This window comes from Rhinoderma darwinii, chromosome 4, assembly GCF_050947455.1.
Source record: "Rhinoderma darwinii isolate aRhiDar2 chromosome 4, aRhiDar2.hap1, whole genome shotgun sequence".
NCBI classification, from domain to species: Eukaryota; Metazoa; Chordata; class Amphibia; order Anura; family Rhinodermatidae; genus Rhinoderma; species Rhinoderma darwinii.
The window spans coordinates 268,630,073-268,646,948 of record NC_134690.1 but is presented as its reverse complement, the minus strand read 5'-3'; the positions used below and the strand labels follow the sequence as shown (position 1 = coordinate 268,646,948).

General features: G+C 40.0%; 1 protein-coding gene across 8 annotated transcripts in view; it reads left to right on the top strand.

Moving 5' to 3' along the window:
• PEX7 (peroxisomal biogenesis factor 7) overlaps positions 1-16,876 on the top strand; it is a 320,745-nt gene that overhangs the window by 161,359 nt on the left and 142,510 nt on the right. For all 8 annotated transcript variants that reach the window (XM_075862474.1, XM_075862472.1, XM_075862475.1 and 5 more), the window contains 2 exons: positions 3,772-3,885; positions 8,749-8,804. In XM_075862474.1, the coding sequence (XP_075718589.1) occupies positions 3,772-3,885; positions 8,749-8,804 (170 nt within the window). The remainder of the gene's footprint in view (positions 1-3,771; positions 3,886-8,748; positions 8,805-16,876) is intronic.

Sequence of the window (16,876 nt, the reverse complement as noted above, 5' to 3'; positions counted from 1 at the left end):
TTGTATGTTTGTTTGAAGTTCTGTATGGTGCAAAAGCATTGCCACATAGGAAAATAATAATAGTTGTCCTTTATTACCCAGTAAATATTTTTTCTTCCCAGAACTGGTTCTGTGGAGAAACATAGGGCAGTGCCACATGTAAAAACATTTCCTATTGTTCCTTACCTGTGCTAAATGCTTGCATATGCCATTGTATTCTGAACGCACTACTAAAACACCATTATGGCGTACTATTCCGCTGCTTCGCACCCGTTCAGTCTGTTTTCAACCTTCTCAACTATGTCAATTACCCTATTGGCTGTCTGCGATCACTAAACAGGCATATTTGTATACCCCTTTATTAATATCAAAATATGAGGCTAAACACATCCTGCATTCTGTGCTGTACTCTGGGATTTGCTGACACAGGTCGTACTGTACTTCAATCTTTTAAAGTGGTTGTACCACTATTGAATATTGAATGTCTGTTAACTCAAGAAGACATAACAATTTTTTTCCATTGGAATCATTTTTTTTAAAAAATGGTCCTTTGTTTTGATATGACTGTTACTTGCTACGGCGCTCTTGTTCTTTTGACTCCTTTCTCAGAACGTCTACCTAATGTGTCAAGTGCTAGTTAAAAAAGCTGCTTTCAGTGTGCCGTTTCTTAACAGCATAGTCGCAGAAATCACTGCCATCCATGCACAAGAGGGTTGGGACTGAGCTACTGGGCATGTGTTTCCGCCTGCACTGGACACATTAGGTAGACATTCTAAAAAGGAGTCAAAAGGACACTAGGGGGTGCCATAAGAATTATATAACCGCAGTATCTAGTGTAGAAACAGGAAACATTTTTAGACTGATCCATATATATATATATATCTAAAAAAAAAATTGTATTAACTGATTTAACAGTGAAATTTCCTATTTAATGCCGGACATCCCCTTTAAATGCAACCTAAAAATCCATCTCGCATAACATTACAGTGCAAAAAATATTCTGACCAATAAGGGCTCACAGGTAATTGGTATGGATTGACTGTGTTAGTCTGCTGCAAGTTGAATAGTTAAAAAAGATTGTGTATACTGCAGTCTGGTACCTTGCTAATAATTCTGCAGAATGTTAGTATGCGTGACTTGCTCTTCTGTCATTTGTAACTCAGCAGCAAATTAAAATTGCACTTCCCTACCAGCAGCTGCCCGGTGAGAGTATTAGAAGAAGGGATTAGTGTATTTAGCACATAACAAAAAAAAGTCTGTTTTGTTCGCTAAGAAACATTTAGTAAGTCATAGTACAGAGCCTTTTTTTTTTTTTTAAATAAGAATAATATTGTGTTTTTAGATATTTATTGCAATTTGTGACTGGTGCAGTGTGTTACACTAAAGGTATTATAATATTAAATACTGCAAGCTTGCTGGAATCCCTGTGCTTGAGGAAGGGAAATGCACACCATTGCAGTAAGACAGCTGAACTAGTTGTATACGATTTGTTATTGGCCGTGTGTGTTTTTAGTCATCATAATGTTGAACGATTCCTGTGTGCAGAGTAGAACATTAAAACTCATCTTATATGCAACTCTGCAAAGACTCTTTCTCCTCCAGATAACATATCCCACTGAGAATAAGATAGTTTTTTTGTATCCGGCTTAGTTGCGACTTGCTAAAGCCAATAATTGCCCCGGATTGGCTGTGTACAATGGTCTGAATCGTCTGACTTTTGCATTATTTCTGGAAACCGTCATACAGTAGTTTGTCATCTTTAATAATTATTAGCTTGTGCGGTTCTTTAGAATATGTCTCCTGTGATTTGACATTACCCTTGAATTACATTTGGCAATGATTCAGGTCATAATTTACTTTATACTGCAACTGCAGCCACCCTGAGGAAAGACAGAATGTGGCCTTAACTCTCTAAGTATTGTCTCGTCCTTGAAAAATAAAATGTACCGTCGTTTGTGTCTGCCGTGTGATTTTATAGCGGGTCATTGTAGTTTGGTCAAATATCAGGTATAACATAAAAATAAAAATGTAAGCATTGTATGTTCACTGGAAAAAAGCTGTCAGTCCGTACATAAAAATGAGTCATTGAGTAATGGAAAGCTATGCAACTTTCTATTATTTCGGTTTTCATTCCTTGCTGTCAGGAAAAAAAACATTATTTTTGAAAGCTGAAAACCTGCTCTTAGGTCTTATTTACACGCACGTATTTCACACCTTTGTGCTGTCCATTTAAATAAGTGACTGCACGCTAATCAATGCTATTCAATAGGGCTAGTCACACCGTGTTTTTTCATGAAGCGTGTGTCAGTTGCGTATGTCCTAGTCTGCTCCGTTTTTGAGGTCAGACTCACACATTGAATTTTATGGGTACGTGAAAAAACCAGACCGCACACGGTCGACATCAGTGCTGTCTATTTTGCATGCATCAGTTGCTAAATAAATGCAGAGAATAAAAGAAAAGTAAGACCTCTGACATGTCAGAAGTTTTGATTGGTGGGGGTCCTAGCTCAGACACCTACCGATCGATAAAACGAAGCGTCAGAAGCGCATTTAGATCAGAACTGTGCCGCTTCGTTTTTGATTGGCTTTCCTTGGAGCAGCGTATGGGTTAAAAAGACCGTCTGAGTCTGTACACCGCTCGGGCGTTCCTCAGAAACGAAGCGGCACAGTGATCACCCAAGCGTTTGACGCTTTGTTTTAGCAACCGGTGGGGGTCTCAGTACTCGGACCCCCACCGATCAAAACTTCTGACATGTCGAAAAAAAATTAAAAGTTTAGTTACCCTTTAACAATGATAAGTACTTGGCTTATACAGAATTATTTCCATTTACAGATTAAAATCTAAGATTTTGAAATTGGTGAGGAATTGAAAAAATATATATATTAGGAAAATGTGTTGTAGAAACTCATTTACCTGTATTGTACTTTGCTGCAGATTATCGGTGTGTGAAATCTGCACCATAAGGCTGGATTCACACGAGCATGTTCGGTCCGTAAAGGACGGAACGTATTTCGGCCGCAAGTCCCGGACCGAACACACTGCAGGGAGCCGGGCTCCTAGCATCATAGTTATGTACGACGCTAGGAGTCCCTGCCTCTCTGCGGGACAACTGTCCCGTACTGTAATCATGTTTTCAGTACGGGACAGTAGTTCCACGGAGAGGCAGGGACTCCTAGCGTCGTACATAACTATGATGCTAGGAGCCCGGCTCCCTGCAGTGTGTTCGGTCCGGGACTTGTGGCCAAAATACGTTCCGTCCTTTACGGACCGAACATGCTCGTGTGAACCCAGCCTAAACCTGCAGCAAATTTGCCTCTGAACATGGACTAAGGGTAGTGTTTTCACAAAAGGCGGAACATCACTATGATACAACCATTTAATGTTACATTGACGCTATGTTCTTCTTTCAAGATTTCTTATGCGAAACACATCAAAAGTCACATTGTGTTTATTGTGCAGGAGATAAAAAATGAGGCTTATTAGCGACCCATAAAAACTGCTCACATACAGTGTATTACAATTTCAAAGTGCGGCTTCACTTTTGGAAACCCTGTAGTTTATGTAATATAGAATTGCATACACAGTAATCCCCTTATATAATTAAAATTCAGGAGCATTCTGATTATGACCTGAAGGTCTCTGAGGAATTTCTAATTGCCCATGTCTTCCTACAACCCTGTCAGGTTGTTTTATAAAAGCCTGTTGTTTGACCACTGACAAGTTTTTTTATTATTTTTCTTGGTTTCGTCGTTCTAGGCATGCCATTTATAGCGTTATTTTCTCTCGTTTAGAATCTGCTTGTAACGGGTGCAGTTGACTGCAGTTTAAAAGGCTGGGATTTAAGGGCTATCCGTCATCCTGTCTTTGAACTCAATGGTCATACCTACGCCATCAGGCGGGTTAAAGTAAGTATTGTATTACCATCTCTTTTATGTTTATTAAAAAGTTCAATTCACGGTCTTTCTATTGTGTAATGTACAAGTATTGAAGCTTCAGGATAAATCTGACACGTGAAAAACATATTTAAAATGCAGTTTATCATATTATCTGAGGTTGCAGTAACTCACGGTTTGTTTTACCTTACAGGTGTGAATCATGTTGATGCTGTTGTTCTTAAATTATCACGGTCATTGCTTCGGTCATTGCATGCCTAATGTCAGACTCAACAGGCAGGGGGAATAACAGAGGCCGAAATAATGTACACAACTTTTGCTCTTTTTTTTTCCCCCTTAAGTTCAGAAAGGTTATACAGGCAATACTTTGTAATAGTTGAGGTCGTATGTTATGAATTAAGAATAATATTTTCATTTGTGCAAAGAGGGAGAAACAAGTGCAGCCTTGGACAGCTTAGTGGTAGGGGGAAGAGTATACAGGACATACATATTTCTCTCAAGCAAATGTTTAAAGAAAATGTCCACCCTTCAACATCCGTTGAAACATGACATTAGGCCTGTGCAGCTGGCACTAGAGGGAGTTTAGGGGCTTACTTAATAGTGGTATCCCCTTCCTTCACTATAGGTTGGCAGTTCTGGCTGGAGGTAGTTCCCGAACAGCGCTGTAACTGTAAAGCACAGGAATAAAAAATCCAAAGTAATTCCCCCCCCACCAAATGCTTTATTATGGGATAACGACACAATTCTTATCACCGCATCTATAACGACTTGAACTATAAAATTCTCACAGTATTTATCTTGCTTGGTAATTTCTATAAAGAAATATAAACATGCCACAATTGCTGTTTTTTTCTTCTAACCGCCTCCCAAAAAGACGTAATAAATAGGGATCGAAAAGTCGTTTGTAGCCCAAAATAATAAAAAAAAAAACTCAACCCAACTTGTCCCGCAAAATATAAGCCCTCATAAAGTGCGTTGAATATAAAATGTTATGGCTCTTGGAATGCAGCAACCCAAAATTAAATTATATTTTTAAAAGTGATTTTATTGTGCAAAACAAACAAAAAAATAATAAGAAGAATAATGTTATGATGTTATTTACAGTATATCACACTGTGAGACCCATAAAAACAAGCCCCAAAGTACAATAGTGGAATTGCTGTCCCCCCCCCCCCCCAATACATCTTGTCCACCAAAAATCGAGCTCTCATAAGGCATCACAAAAACAAAAATGCTATTGCTTTTGGAATGTGGAGATGACGATGAAACAAAAATCACTGCATCCTTAAGGATAAAAAAATACCTGCCTCCTTAAGCAGTTAGGCATTCTTTTTCAGTTTATAAACTTCAAGCTTGCAATTCCGGCTAGTGTTCTCCTTTTGGTATTCTAATATTGTGTTACATTTGCCATTTGTGAATCTAACCCTTGGATTTGCATGTGCACTTTTATTATATCCTGTTAAGATTGCGCTAAATTGCCTTTAACCTGTTGAGGACGCACGACGAGTATGCTTGTCATGAGTGGCAGGGATTTGCCGCACCAGGATCATATACTAGTCCCGCTCATCGCATGAGCACAGCGGTAAATGCCTTTGTTTTAGCATATGCGCTAAATTAAAAAAATATGAATTAAACGCTACTGTACCAGCTACATAAAGTACCACTCGTCCTGAAAAAAACAGTCTCATACATCTGTGTTGTAGAAAAAAATAAAAATAGGTTGGTCGCTGCAAAGAGGAAAATCAGGAAATTGTTCTGGTCCTCACAGCCAAAATTGGCCTGGTCCTCAAGGGGTTAGGAACCAATAAAAAGAGAGACGTTCAGGGAAGTTGCAATAACTGCATTCTATTGATGCACAATAGTCAACGCTCTCGGCAAGAGTCCTCAGGGGAGAAAGGTTCATTTTGGAATTTGTGAAGCATGCATTACAGTTGCAAGAAAAAGTAAGGGAATGCTTTGGAATTACATGTGGGATCTGAGTGATAAATCCCTAATCTCTTGCAACATTCATGGTCTGGAACTCCTGGAAATGTTCCCATTTTATGCTTTTGCAAATAGACTATGCAGACATAATCTTTTAGCTAGTCCATTTTCAACCATTGTCGTGTGATACAAAGGTCTTTTGGCTCAGGCATAATTTCTCATTTGTTGTTCATCTAATAACTGGCCATTTACTTACATGACTCAGAGGTGCTTCCAATCTTTTGTGCGTCCAGCATAGAAATACCTTTCAGTCAATAATTAGGTAAATGGCAGGGTAAGATATACCTAATTAATGTTTTCCCCAAGATCAAAGCAGTCTGCATACATCTTGACCTACCAACTACCATCTGAATGCAGTGTATGAAATAATGTCGTGTACACTGTGCTTCAAGGCATATCAAACTTTCTTTTTTTTTTTATTTGCATTTGTAAAAATTACTTTTGTAAAGACAAATGTTAAAAATTATTATTTGAATGTATGTGTTAGCAGAGCTTGCAAATTCTGACAGTCTAAAATCAGGCTTAAAGAGGCTCTGTCACCAGATTTTGCAGCCCCTATCTGCTATTGCAGCAGATCGGCGCTGCAATGTAGATTACAGTAACGTTTTTATTTTTAAAAAACGAGCATTTTTGGCCAAGTTATGACCATTTTTGTATTTATGCAAATGAGGCTTGCAAAAGTACAACTGGGCGTGTTGAAAAGTAAAAGTCCAAGTGGGCGTCTATTAGGTGCGTACATCGGGGCGTGTTTACTACTTTTACTAGCTGGGTGTTCTGATGAGAAGTATCATCCACTTCTCTTCACAACGCCCAGCTTCTGGCAGTGCAGACACAGCCGTGTTCTCCAGAGATCACGCTGTGTCGTCACTCACAGGTCCTGCATCGTGTCAGACGAGCGAGGACACATCGGCACCAGAGGCTACAGATGATTCTGCAGCAACATCGGCGTTTGCAGGTAAGTCGATGTAGCTACTTACCTGCAAATGCTGATGCTGCTGCAGAATCAACTGTAGCCTCTGGTGCCGATGTGTCCTCGCTCGTCTGACACGATGCAGGACCTGTGAGTGACGTCACAGATCTGCACTGCCAGAAGCTGGGCGTTCTGAAGAGAAGTGGATGATGCTTCTCATCAGAACGCCCAGCTAGTAAAAGTATTAAAAACGCCCCGATGTACGCACATAATACACGCCCAGTTGTACTTTTACTTTTCAACACGCCCAGTTGTACTTTTGCAAGCCTCATTTGCATAAATACAAAAATGGTCATAACTTGGCCAAAAATGCTTGTTTTTTAAAAATAAAAACGTTACTGTAATCTACATTGCAGCGCCTATCTGCTGCAATAGCAGATAGGGGTTGCAAAATCTGGTGACAGAGCCTCTTTAAAAAAAAAGTGGACACAATTTTTTTTTAACATGATTTAAAATATCCAACGACTTTCTTTGTTGTAAGATTGGGTTCCGGGTTCACACCAGAGTTTATCATTCTGTTCTGCTCTGTCAGAGGAGCAGAACAAGGGAATAACCGAAGCTCCGGTTGCATTGCATCACGGACACCATCGGCAGCCAACGGTACCCGTTGACTTGAATGGGTTCCATTGGGTTACCAGTATTCTTGGCTGGATCTGCAATGAAGGCCCCTAACTGGAGCCTCCAACGCAGATGTGAACGAGGCCTCATATTTAAAAAGAGCCGGTCACAGAAGACCAACTTAAGGATTGCCAATGCAGATGCCAGTCAGGAGATTAAATCACTCATAGATGAGTATTCAGAAACCATACACATGTTTACAATTGTAAATAGCTTTATGTTATGAAAGATAACATTCTTTCAAGGGTTGTAACAGAAGAAGAACTTTATATGATCGCTTCTTCTCCCATGAGACAGTAGAGATCTTTTGGAAGTACTAAGCAGAAGATGACATTTCTGGAGCATTTGGCATCCTGTATGGAAAAGTCAAGCGCTTTCCATCCCTTGTGCAAGATGTCTGCCTTTTTGTACACAATCACGCGGCTGGTGCACTGGAATTCATGGCATATTCCAGATTTCCGTAAACTGCCAAATGCTTTGTGCTTCAGGGTTTGGAAAATTGTAGCTCCAGACACCTAGCGCTTTCTATAGAATTCTTAGATGCCCCTGTTTAATGTGAACCTGTCTTTCTTACAAGTTATCTTATTTGGGTAGTGGGATTTAAATTACAATTTCTCTTAAATTTTACCACAGGTGAGCCTAGATTACAATAAAATATAACCAAGAAAATAAACCTTTAGGACAAACATCCCTACCCTTATGTATCTAAGTAATATGCCATACATTTTTGATGATCTAGTTAGTAAGTAAAAGATTTTGTGGGTATGTGGTACTATATACCATGCTCATTTATAATAGAAATTATGCTGGATTTCATTTATAGAAAGGCAATGACAGTATATTCTTCATCTACATTTAATTAATCAAATGTAGTTTAAAGCTATTACTACGATATTTAAGTATAAAACATATTTGTCAGTGTCACTGTTCATTAGATGACCGCATTCACACAACATGGGGGTATACCTCCATTGTACTAATTTTACATGTTGCTCAAGGCATTGCAGCTGTCAATACATAATTTATGAGTTGTTGGCAAAATAATAACAGATTTATTACGTTGTGTTAACATTTTTCTTTAGGCATTTCAGAATGTAGCTTTATAGAAACCTTAAGCTTTAAATTCCCATTTCATTTTAAGATGTTGATGTTAAGGATTGTTGATGTTAAAATATTCTTGTGCCATTACACTTGTTCAAACTAGACTTCCTCAGATTTCTTATCTCATGACACAATTGTGGTACAAGGACGACCGTTGCTGAGTGTTTCTACCTAATTATGTTGTGTTTTTTTGTCTCTTTTAGTTTTCTCCCTTTCATCCAAGTATTTTGGGATCATGCTCCTACGATTTCACTGTGAGGTAGGATTCATTACTATATAGAGAACTATTTGTCTTGACATGGGGTACCCTGCTTTATGTATCTTATTTTTAATCAAAAAGCTTCTCCGATGTGATTTTCTGACAGGTTCTGACAGTCCGCCATCTTACAAGGTGAAAGTTTTTTGGTATATGCTATAATAGAGCTTGACCATATGCATTGGGCCCTATGGATGTGTATTTAAAAAAAAAAAAAAAAAGAGATGTTAACAGAGCTCACAGACACCTGCACATGTTACCTTAAAGGGAACCTGTCACTAGCCTTTAGGGCAGTATACCACTAGCAAGTCATTATACTGCAGGGGTGTAGCATCGTAAATATGCCCCTCTCACAGCTGTCTGTTTTAGCATTTTGCTTAACCCCTTCCCGCTCCTTGACGTACTATTACGTCATGGCAGCTGTATCGTTCGCGCTCCATGCCGTAATAGTACGTCTCGGGAGTAACGGCCGTTTCGGCCGTCCTCCCGACACATACAGGAGCTGTGACGCTGCTGTCTTGTTCAGCAGCTGTCACAGCTCCTACAGCGGGGACCGATCGCTGTGTCCCCGCTGATTAACCCCTTAAAAGCCGCGTTCTATAGAGATCGCGGCTTTTTAGGGGTTAAGCTGCCATCGCCGGCCTGCTACGCGATAGCGGCCGGCGATGGTGACTATGGCAACCGGACACCAAACAATGGCGTCCGGCTATGCCATAGACGGAAGCCTAGTGGGTCCTGACTATGCTTGCTGTCAGTGAGTAGCTGACAGTTCTAATACACTGCACTACGCATGTAGTGCAGTGTATTAGAATAGCGATCAGGGCCTCCTGCCCTCAAGTCCCCTAGTGGGACAAAGTAATAAAGTGAAAAAAAAGTTAAAAAAAGATGTGTAAAAATAAGAAAATAAAAGATTTAAAAGTAATAAAAGTAAAAATCCCCCCTTTTCCCTTATCAGTCCTTTATTATTAATAAAAATATATAAACAAACAAATAAACTATACATAATTGGTATCGCCGCGTCCGTAACGGCCTGAACTACAAAATTATTTCGTTTATCCCGCACGGTGAACGCCGTAAAATAAAATAATAATAAACCGAATCACAATCACAATTCTTTGGTCACTTCACCTCCCAAAAAATGGAATAAAAAGAGATCAAAAAGTCGCATGTACCTAAAAATGGTACTGATCAAAACTACAGTTCGTTACGCAAAAAATAAGTCCTCGCACGGCTTTATTGATTGAAAAATAAAAACGTTATGGCTCTTAGAATAAGGTAACACAAAAAGTGAATGATTGTTTACAAAACGTATTTTATTGTGCAAACGCCATAAGACATAAAAAAAAACTATTAACATCTGGTATCGCCATAATCGTATCGCCACGCAGAATAAAGTGAATATGTCATTTATAGCGCACGGTGAACGCTGTAAAAAAAAACGACAAAAAAAACAATAGTAGAATTGCTGTTTTTTAGTCACCACGCCACCTAAAAATAGAATAAAAACTGATCAAAAAGCCGCATGCACCCCAAGAAAACTACAATGGATTCCTCAAGGGGTCTAGTTTCCAAATTGGGGTCACTTTTGGGGGGATCCCAATGTTTTGGCACCACAAGACCTCTTCAAACCGGACATGGTGCCTAATAAAAAAAGAGGCCCCAAAATCCACTAGGTGCTCCTTTGCTTCTGAGGCCGGTGCTTCAGTCCATTACGGCCCGAGGGCCACATGTGGGATATTTCTCTAAACTGCAGAATCTGGGCAATACGTATTAAGTTGCGTTTCTCTGATAAATCCTTTTGTGTTATAAAAAAAATGGTATAAAGAGGATTTTCTGACAAAAAAAAAATTTAAATTTCACCTCTACTTTGCTCTAAATTTTTGTGAAACACCTAAAGGGTTCATAAACTTTCTACATGCTGTTGTGAATACTTTGAGGGGTCTAGTTTCTAAAATGGGGTATTTGATAGGGGTTTCTAATATATGGGCCCCTCAAAGCAACTTCAGAACTGAACTGGAACCTAAAAAAATAAATAAATGAGGCAATACTTCGCTTCTTACATTATACTGATAATGAGCCGTGCCCACCCCGAGATGACCCCAGTTTTGACCGTTTGTATAAACGGAGACCCCTATTAGACCGTTCCAGTGCCCGGTTTTCCCAAGCATACACCCCGAGAAGTGTATTTCTATTGATGAGTCCCATGTACATTTTAAAGGGAGGGTTCAATTCCGCGAGTACCTGCCGGGTAAGAGGGCAAGGTATGGCGTGAAGATGTATAAGCTGTGAGAGTGCATCAGGGTATACCTACAGGTTTAGGCTATATGAAGGAAAGGCCACCCCCAAACCAGACTGCATCCTGGACTACAATAGGTACATGGGAGGGATGGACTTGTAAGATCAAGCCCTGAAGCCCTACAGCGCCATGCGGTGTGGTATAAGAAGCTGGCCGTGCACATCATACAGATGGCATTGTACAATGTGTATGTGCTACGTCGATGTGCAGGCCAGACGGGAACTTTCCTGGAATTTCAAGAGGTGATTATCAAGAACCTAATCTTTAGGGACCAAGAAGGGGGGGGCACCCAGTACTTCTGGAAGCGAGCTCACACGCATCGTACCAGGGCAACACTTTCCAGGGGAAGTTCCCCAAACTGGCAAGAAGGGAAAAAGTCAAAAGAGGTGCAAAGTCTGCTATAAGAGGGGGATAAGGGAGGACACAATATATCAATGTGACACGTGTCCCGAATAACCAGAGCTCTGTATAAAAGTGTTTTAAAATTTATCATACATCCCTTGGTTTATAATTTACCCCAATTTTACTTACCCTGATGCACTCCGCACAGCTTATCCCCCCTCGTCTTTCCCCTCTGGGCCCTGCTGTGTGTCCAGGCAGCTGATAACAGCCACATGTAGGGTATTGCCATACCCGGGAGAACCCACATTACAGTTTATGGGGTGTAGGTCTCCGGTCAAAATGGTCACTACACCTCTAGATGAATGCCTTAAGGGTGTAGTTTTTAAAACGGGGTCACTTCTTGCGGGTTTCAACTGTACTGGTACCTCAGGGGCTTCTGCATACATGACTTCGCACTAGAAAATCCCGAGTAGGCCAAATGGTGGTCCTTTCCTTCTGAGCCCTCCCATGGGCCCAAACGGCAGTTTATCACAACAAATGGGGTATTGCGGCCCTCAGAACAAATTGCGCAACAGAATGGGGTATTTTGTTTCTTGTGAAAATAAGAAATTTTCAGCCAAAACTACATATTATTTGACAAAAATAATTTTGTTTTCATTCCCAGCCCAATTCAAATAAGTTCTGTGAAGAAACTATGGGGTCTAAATGGTCACATTACCCATAAATGAATTCCTTGAGGGGTGTAGTTTCCAAAATGGGGTCACTTCTGGTGGGTTTCCATTGCTTTGATACCTCTGGGGCTCTGCAAATGTGACATGGCACCCGAAAACCAATCCAACAAAATCTGTACTCCAAAGAACACACAGCGCTCCTTCCCTTCTGAGGCCTCCCATGGGCCCAAACGGCAGTTTATCACCACAAATGGGGTATTGCCGCACTCAGGACAAATTGGGCAACAAAATGGAGTATTTTATTTCTTGTGAAAATAAGAATTTTTGAGCAAAAATGACATATTATTGGAAAAAATATATTTTTTTAAATTCCCAGCCCAATTCAAATAAGTTCTGTGAAGAAACTATGGGGTCTAAATTGTCACATTACCCATAAATGAATTCCTTGAGGGGTGTAGTTTCCAAAATGGGGTCACTTTTGGTGGGTTTCCATTGCTTTGATACCTCGGAGGCTCTGCAAATGCGACATGGCACCCGAAAACCAATCCAACAAAATCTGGACTCCAACAAACATATAGCGCTCCTTTCCTTCTGAGCCCTCCCATGGGCCCAAACGGCAGTTTATCACCACAAATGGGGTACTGCCACACTAAGGACAAATTGGGCAACAAAATGGGGTATTTTGTTCCCTGTGAAAATAAGAAATTTTGATCACAAATGACATTTTATTGGAAAAAATGACATTTTTTTCATTTCAGAGCCCAATTCAAATACGTGCTGTGAAAAAAATGTGCGGTCAAAATGGTAACAACAACCCTAAATGAATTCCTTGAGGGGTGTAGTTTCCAAAATGGGGTCACTATTGGGGGATTCCTACTGTTTTGACACCTCAACACCTCTTCAAACCTGGCATGCTGCCTAAAATATATTCTAATAAAAAAGAGGACTCAAAATGCACTAGGTGCTTCTTTGCTTCTAGGGCTTGTCTTTTAGTCCACGAGCGCAGTAGGGCCACATGTGGGACATTTCTAAAAACTGCAGAATCTGGACAATACATATTTAGTAGTGTTTCTCTGGTAAAACCTTCTGTGTTACAGAAAAAAAAATGAATAAAATTGAAATTCAGCAAGAAAAATGAAATTTGCAAATTTCACCTCCACTTTGCTTTAATTCCTGTGAAATGCCTGAAGGGTTAAAAAACTTTATAACTGCTGTTTTGAATACTTTGAGGGGTCTAGTTTTTAAAATGGGGTGTTTTATCAGGGTTTCTAATACATAGGCCCCACAAAGCGACTTCAGAACTCAAGAGGTACCTTAAAAAAAAGGCTTTTGAAATTTTCTTAAAAATATGAGAAATTGCTGTTTATGTTCTAAGCCTTGTAACGTCCAAGAAAAATAAAAGAATGTTCAAAAAACGATGCCAATCTAAAGTAGACATATGGGAAATGTGAACTAGTAACTATTTTGGGTGGTATAACCGTCTGTTTTACAAGCAGATGCATTTAAATTCTGAAAAATGCAATTTTTTCAAAATTTTCTCTAAATTTTGCAATTTTTCACCAATAAACACTGAATATATCTGCCAAATTTTACCACGAACATGAAGCCCAATGTGTCACGAGAAAACAATCTCAGAATCGCTTGGGTAGGTTTAAGCATTCCGACGTTATTACCACATAAAGTGAAATATGTCAGATTTTAAAAATGGGCTCTGAGCCTTAAGGCCAAAACTAGGCTGCGTCCTTAAGGGGTCAAAAAGGTATAATACAGCGTTCTCTGACTGTAAATGACCAGAGAAGAGTCTTGCGATAGGTCCAGATGTACTGGTCTCCGCTTTATTTGCGCACTGAGCGTACACAGGGTACTGTTGGACTCATCTCAAGACTCCTTCTCTGGTAATTTACAAACCGCACATTCTGTATTAACTTCTTTTTAGACAAAATGCTAAAACAGACCGTTTTGAGAGGAGCATGTTTGGGATGCAAAACCATGACCGTATAATGACACTCTAGTGGTTTAGTGCCCTATAATGTAGGGCCACATTCCCTTTAAATGAATGGCCACACTAGAGTTTAGAAACACATTTCACACTTCAAATTTATCAGGAGACACACAGTGAATGAAATCCCCATAAGTTTATCAGATGATATGCATATTTTAAGACTGAATAATGCTGTCTACCCATTGGATCCTGCCTCTTCATCAAAAAGATGACTTAGAGTTTGCTTTTATAGCTAAGTAGGATGAGACCCTTGGCTCACAGTTATTGCTGAGATTGAGACATTTGACTGTGTCTACCACTCTTCGGTCAAGTGTTTATAATAAAAATTATTTAAAAAAATAACAATAATTTTTGCTTGTTTTTTTTACATTTAGCTTTCTCTCAGATGACAATACATTGGACCCTACACACATTCTGTTTTAAAACCAGTCCAGTGACATAATAAACAAAGACCATATTAACCCCTTCCCGCAAATGGGCGTTACTGTACGTCCTTTTTAGCGGCTCGTTCCCGCAAATGGGGCAGTAACGTCCTGAGGATGAAGCAGGCACAGGAGCTGTGCGCGCTTCATCCTCAGCGGGTGTCGGCTGTAATATACAGCTGACATCCCGCTGCAACGGCGGCGATAGCTGTTATGTCCGATCGCCGCCATTTAACCCCTCAAATGCCGCTGTCAATAGCGACAGCGGCATTTAAGTGAATGATACAGAGGGAGGGGGCTCCCTCTGTACCCCGTTGGCCCCCCGCGAAAAATCGCGGGTTTCTGATGGTTGCAATGGCAACCAGGAAGCCTAGCAATGGCTTCCTGGTTGCCAGGTACGGGAGCCTATTAGGTCCTGCCCGAGGCAGGACGTAGTAGGCTCAACTGTCAGTTATAAAATGACCGTTATAATACACTGCACTACATACAGAAGTAGTGCAGTGTATTGTACAGGGGATCAGAAGATCAGATCTTCCAGTCCCCTAGTATGTGTAAAATAAAAAGTAAAAAAAAGGTTAAAAAAAGTTTTAGATAAATAAATAAAAGTTTTATGTAATAAAAACAATAATCATCTTGTGTCCCTGATCAAGTCCTTTATAATTAGAAAAAAATGGAAAAAAAGACAAAAACTAGACATAATAGGTATCGCCGCGTTCGTATCGGCGTGACCTATAAAAATATAATATTTATCCCGCACGGTGAACACCGTAAAAAAAATACCATAAAAAACAATGGCAGAATTTCCTTTTTTGGTCACGTTGTTTCCAATAAAATGGAATAAAAAGTGATCAAAAAGTCGCCTGTACCCAAACTTGGTACCAATAAAAACTACAGTGTGTCATGCAAAGAACAAGCCCTAACAAAGCTCCGTCGACATAAAAATAAAAAAGTTATGACTCTCAGGATATGGTGACACTAAAACATTTTATTTATAAAAAGGGTTTTTATTGTGTAAAAGTAGTAAAACATATAAAAACTATATAAATTTGGTATTGCCATAATCGTATCAAACCGCAGAATAAAGCAAACATGTTGTTTATGCAGCACAGAGAACGCCGTTAAAAATTGATAAAAAAAAAACCAGCGAGAGAATTTCTGTTTTTTGGTCTCCAAAAAATTGAATAAAAACTGATCACATTATCACATTTACCCCAAAATGATACTAATAAAAACGACAGCTCATCACATGAAAATCAAGCACTTACACAGCTCGTCAACGGAAAAATAAAAAGTTCTGACTCTTGGAACGCAATAATGCAAAACGACGACCCAGACTAATTTATTTGTGCAGCAGTTCTTCACCTAAAACCCCACGTCATCATTTGCAGCCCCCATTTGTAGACCCTGTAAATGCAGCGAAAACTATGACATTTTGGGGTCTGTTCTACATATGGGGCTAGTGAAGAAGTCAAAGATTAGACAATGCTGGAGTGCGGATATTTTGTACAATACCACGGACACCCTTTAGAAGTGCGACTCCTACACCCAATAATCCGGCCTGTGCATGAAGGATTGGTTGAAAGCGTACGTCACTATCCAGGGATAATTAATTTTATTATTCATTCTCCCCATTATTACATCATGCTATTATGACCTGTTGCACTCCGCACAGCTTACATATACCCTGATGCACTCCGCCCAGCTTACATATACCCTGATGCACTCCGCCCAGCTTACATATACCCTGATGCACTCAGCCCAGCTTACATATACCCTGATGTACTCCACATAGCTTACATATACCCTGATGTACTCTGCACAGCTTACATATACCCTGATGTACTCCGCCCAGTTTACATATATCCTGATGTACGCCGCACAGCTTACATATACCCTGATGTACCCCTCACATTTTGCATATACCCTGATGTACTCCGCCCAGATTACATATACCCTGATGCACTCCGCCCAGCTTACATATACCCTGATGCACTCCACCCAGCTAACATATACCCTGATGCACTCCACCCAGTTTACATATGCCCCCATATTATAAGCTGAAACACCAGTAAAACACTAAACAAAACTACTACCAAGCAAAATCTGCGCTCCAAAAGCCAAATGGAGCTCCTTCTGGGCCTGGCAGTGTGCCCAAACAGCAGTTAATGACCACATATGGGGTAATTACTGTACTCTGGAGAACCCCTTAACAATAATTTATGGGGTGTGTGTCTACGGTGGTACAAGCTGGGCACAACACATTGGGCACTGAAATAGCATATATGTGGAAAATGGCAATTTTAAATCTGCAACATCCACTGTGCACTAATTTCTACAAAACC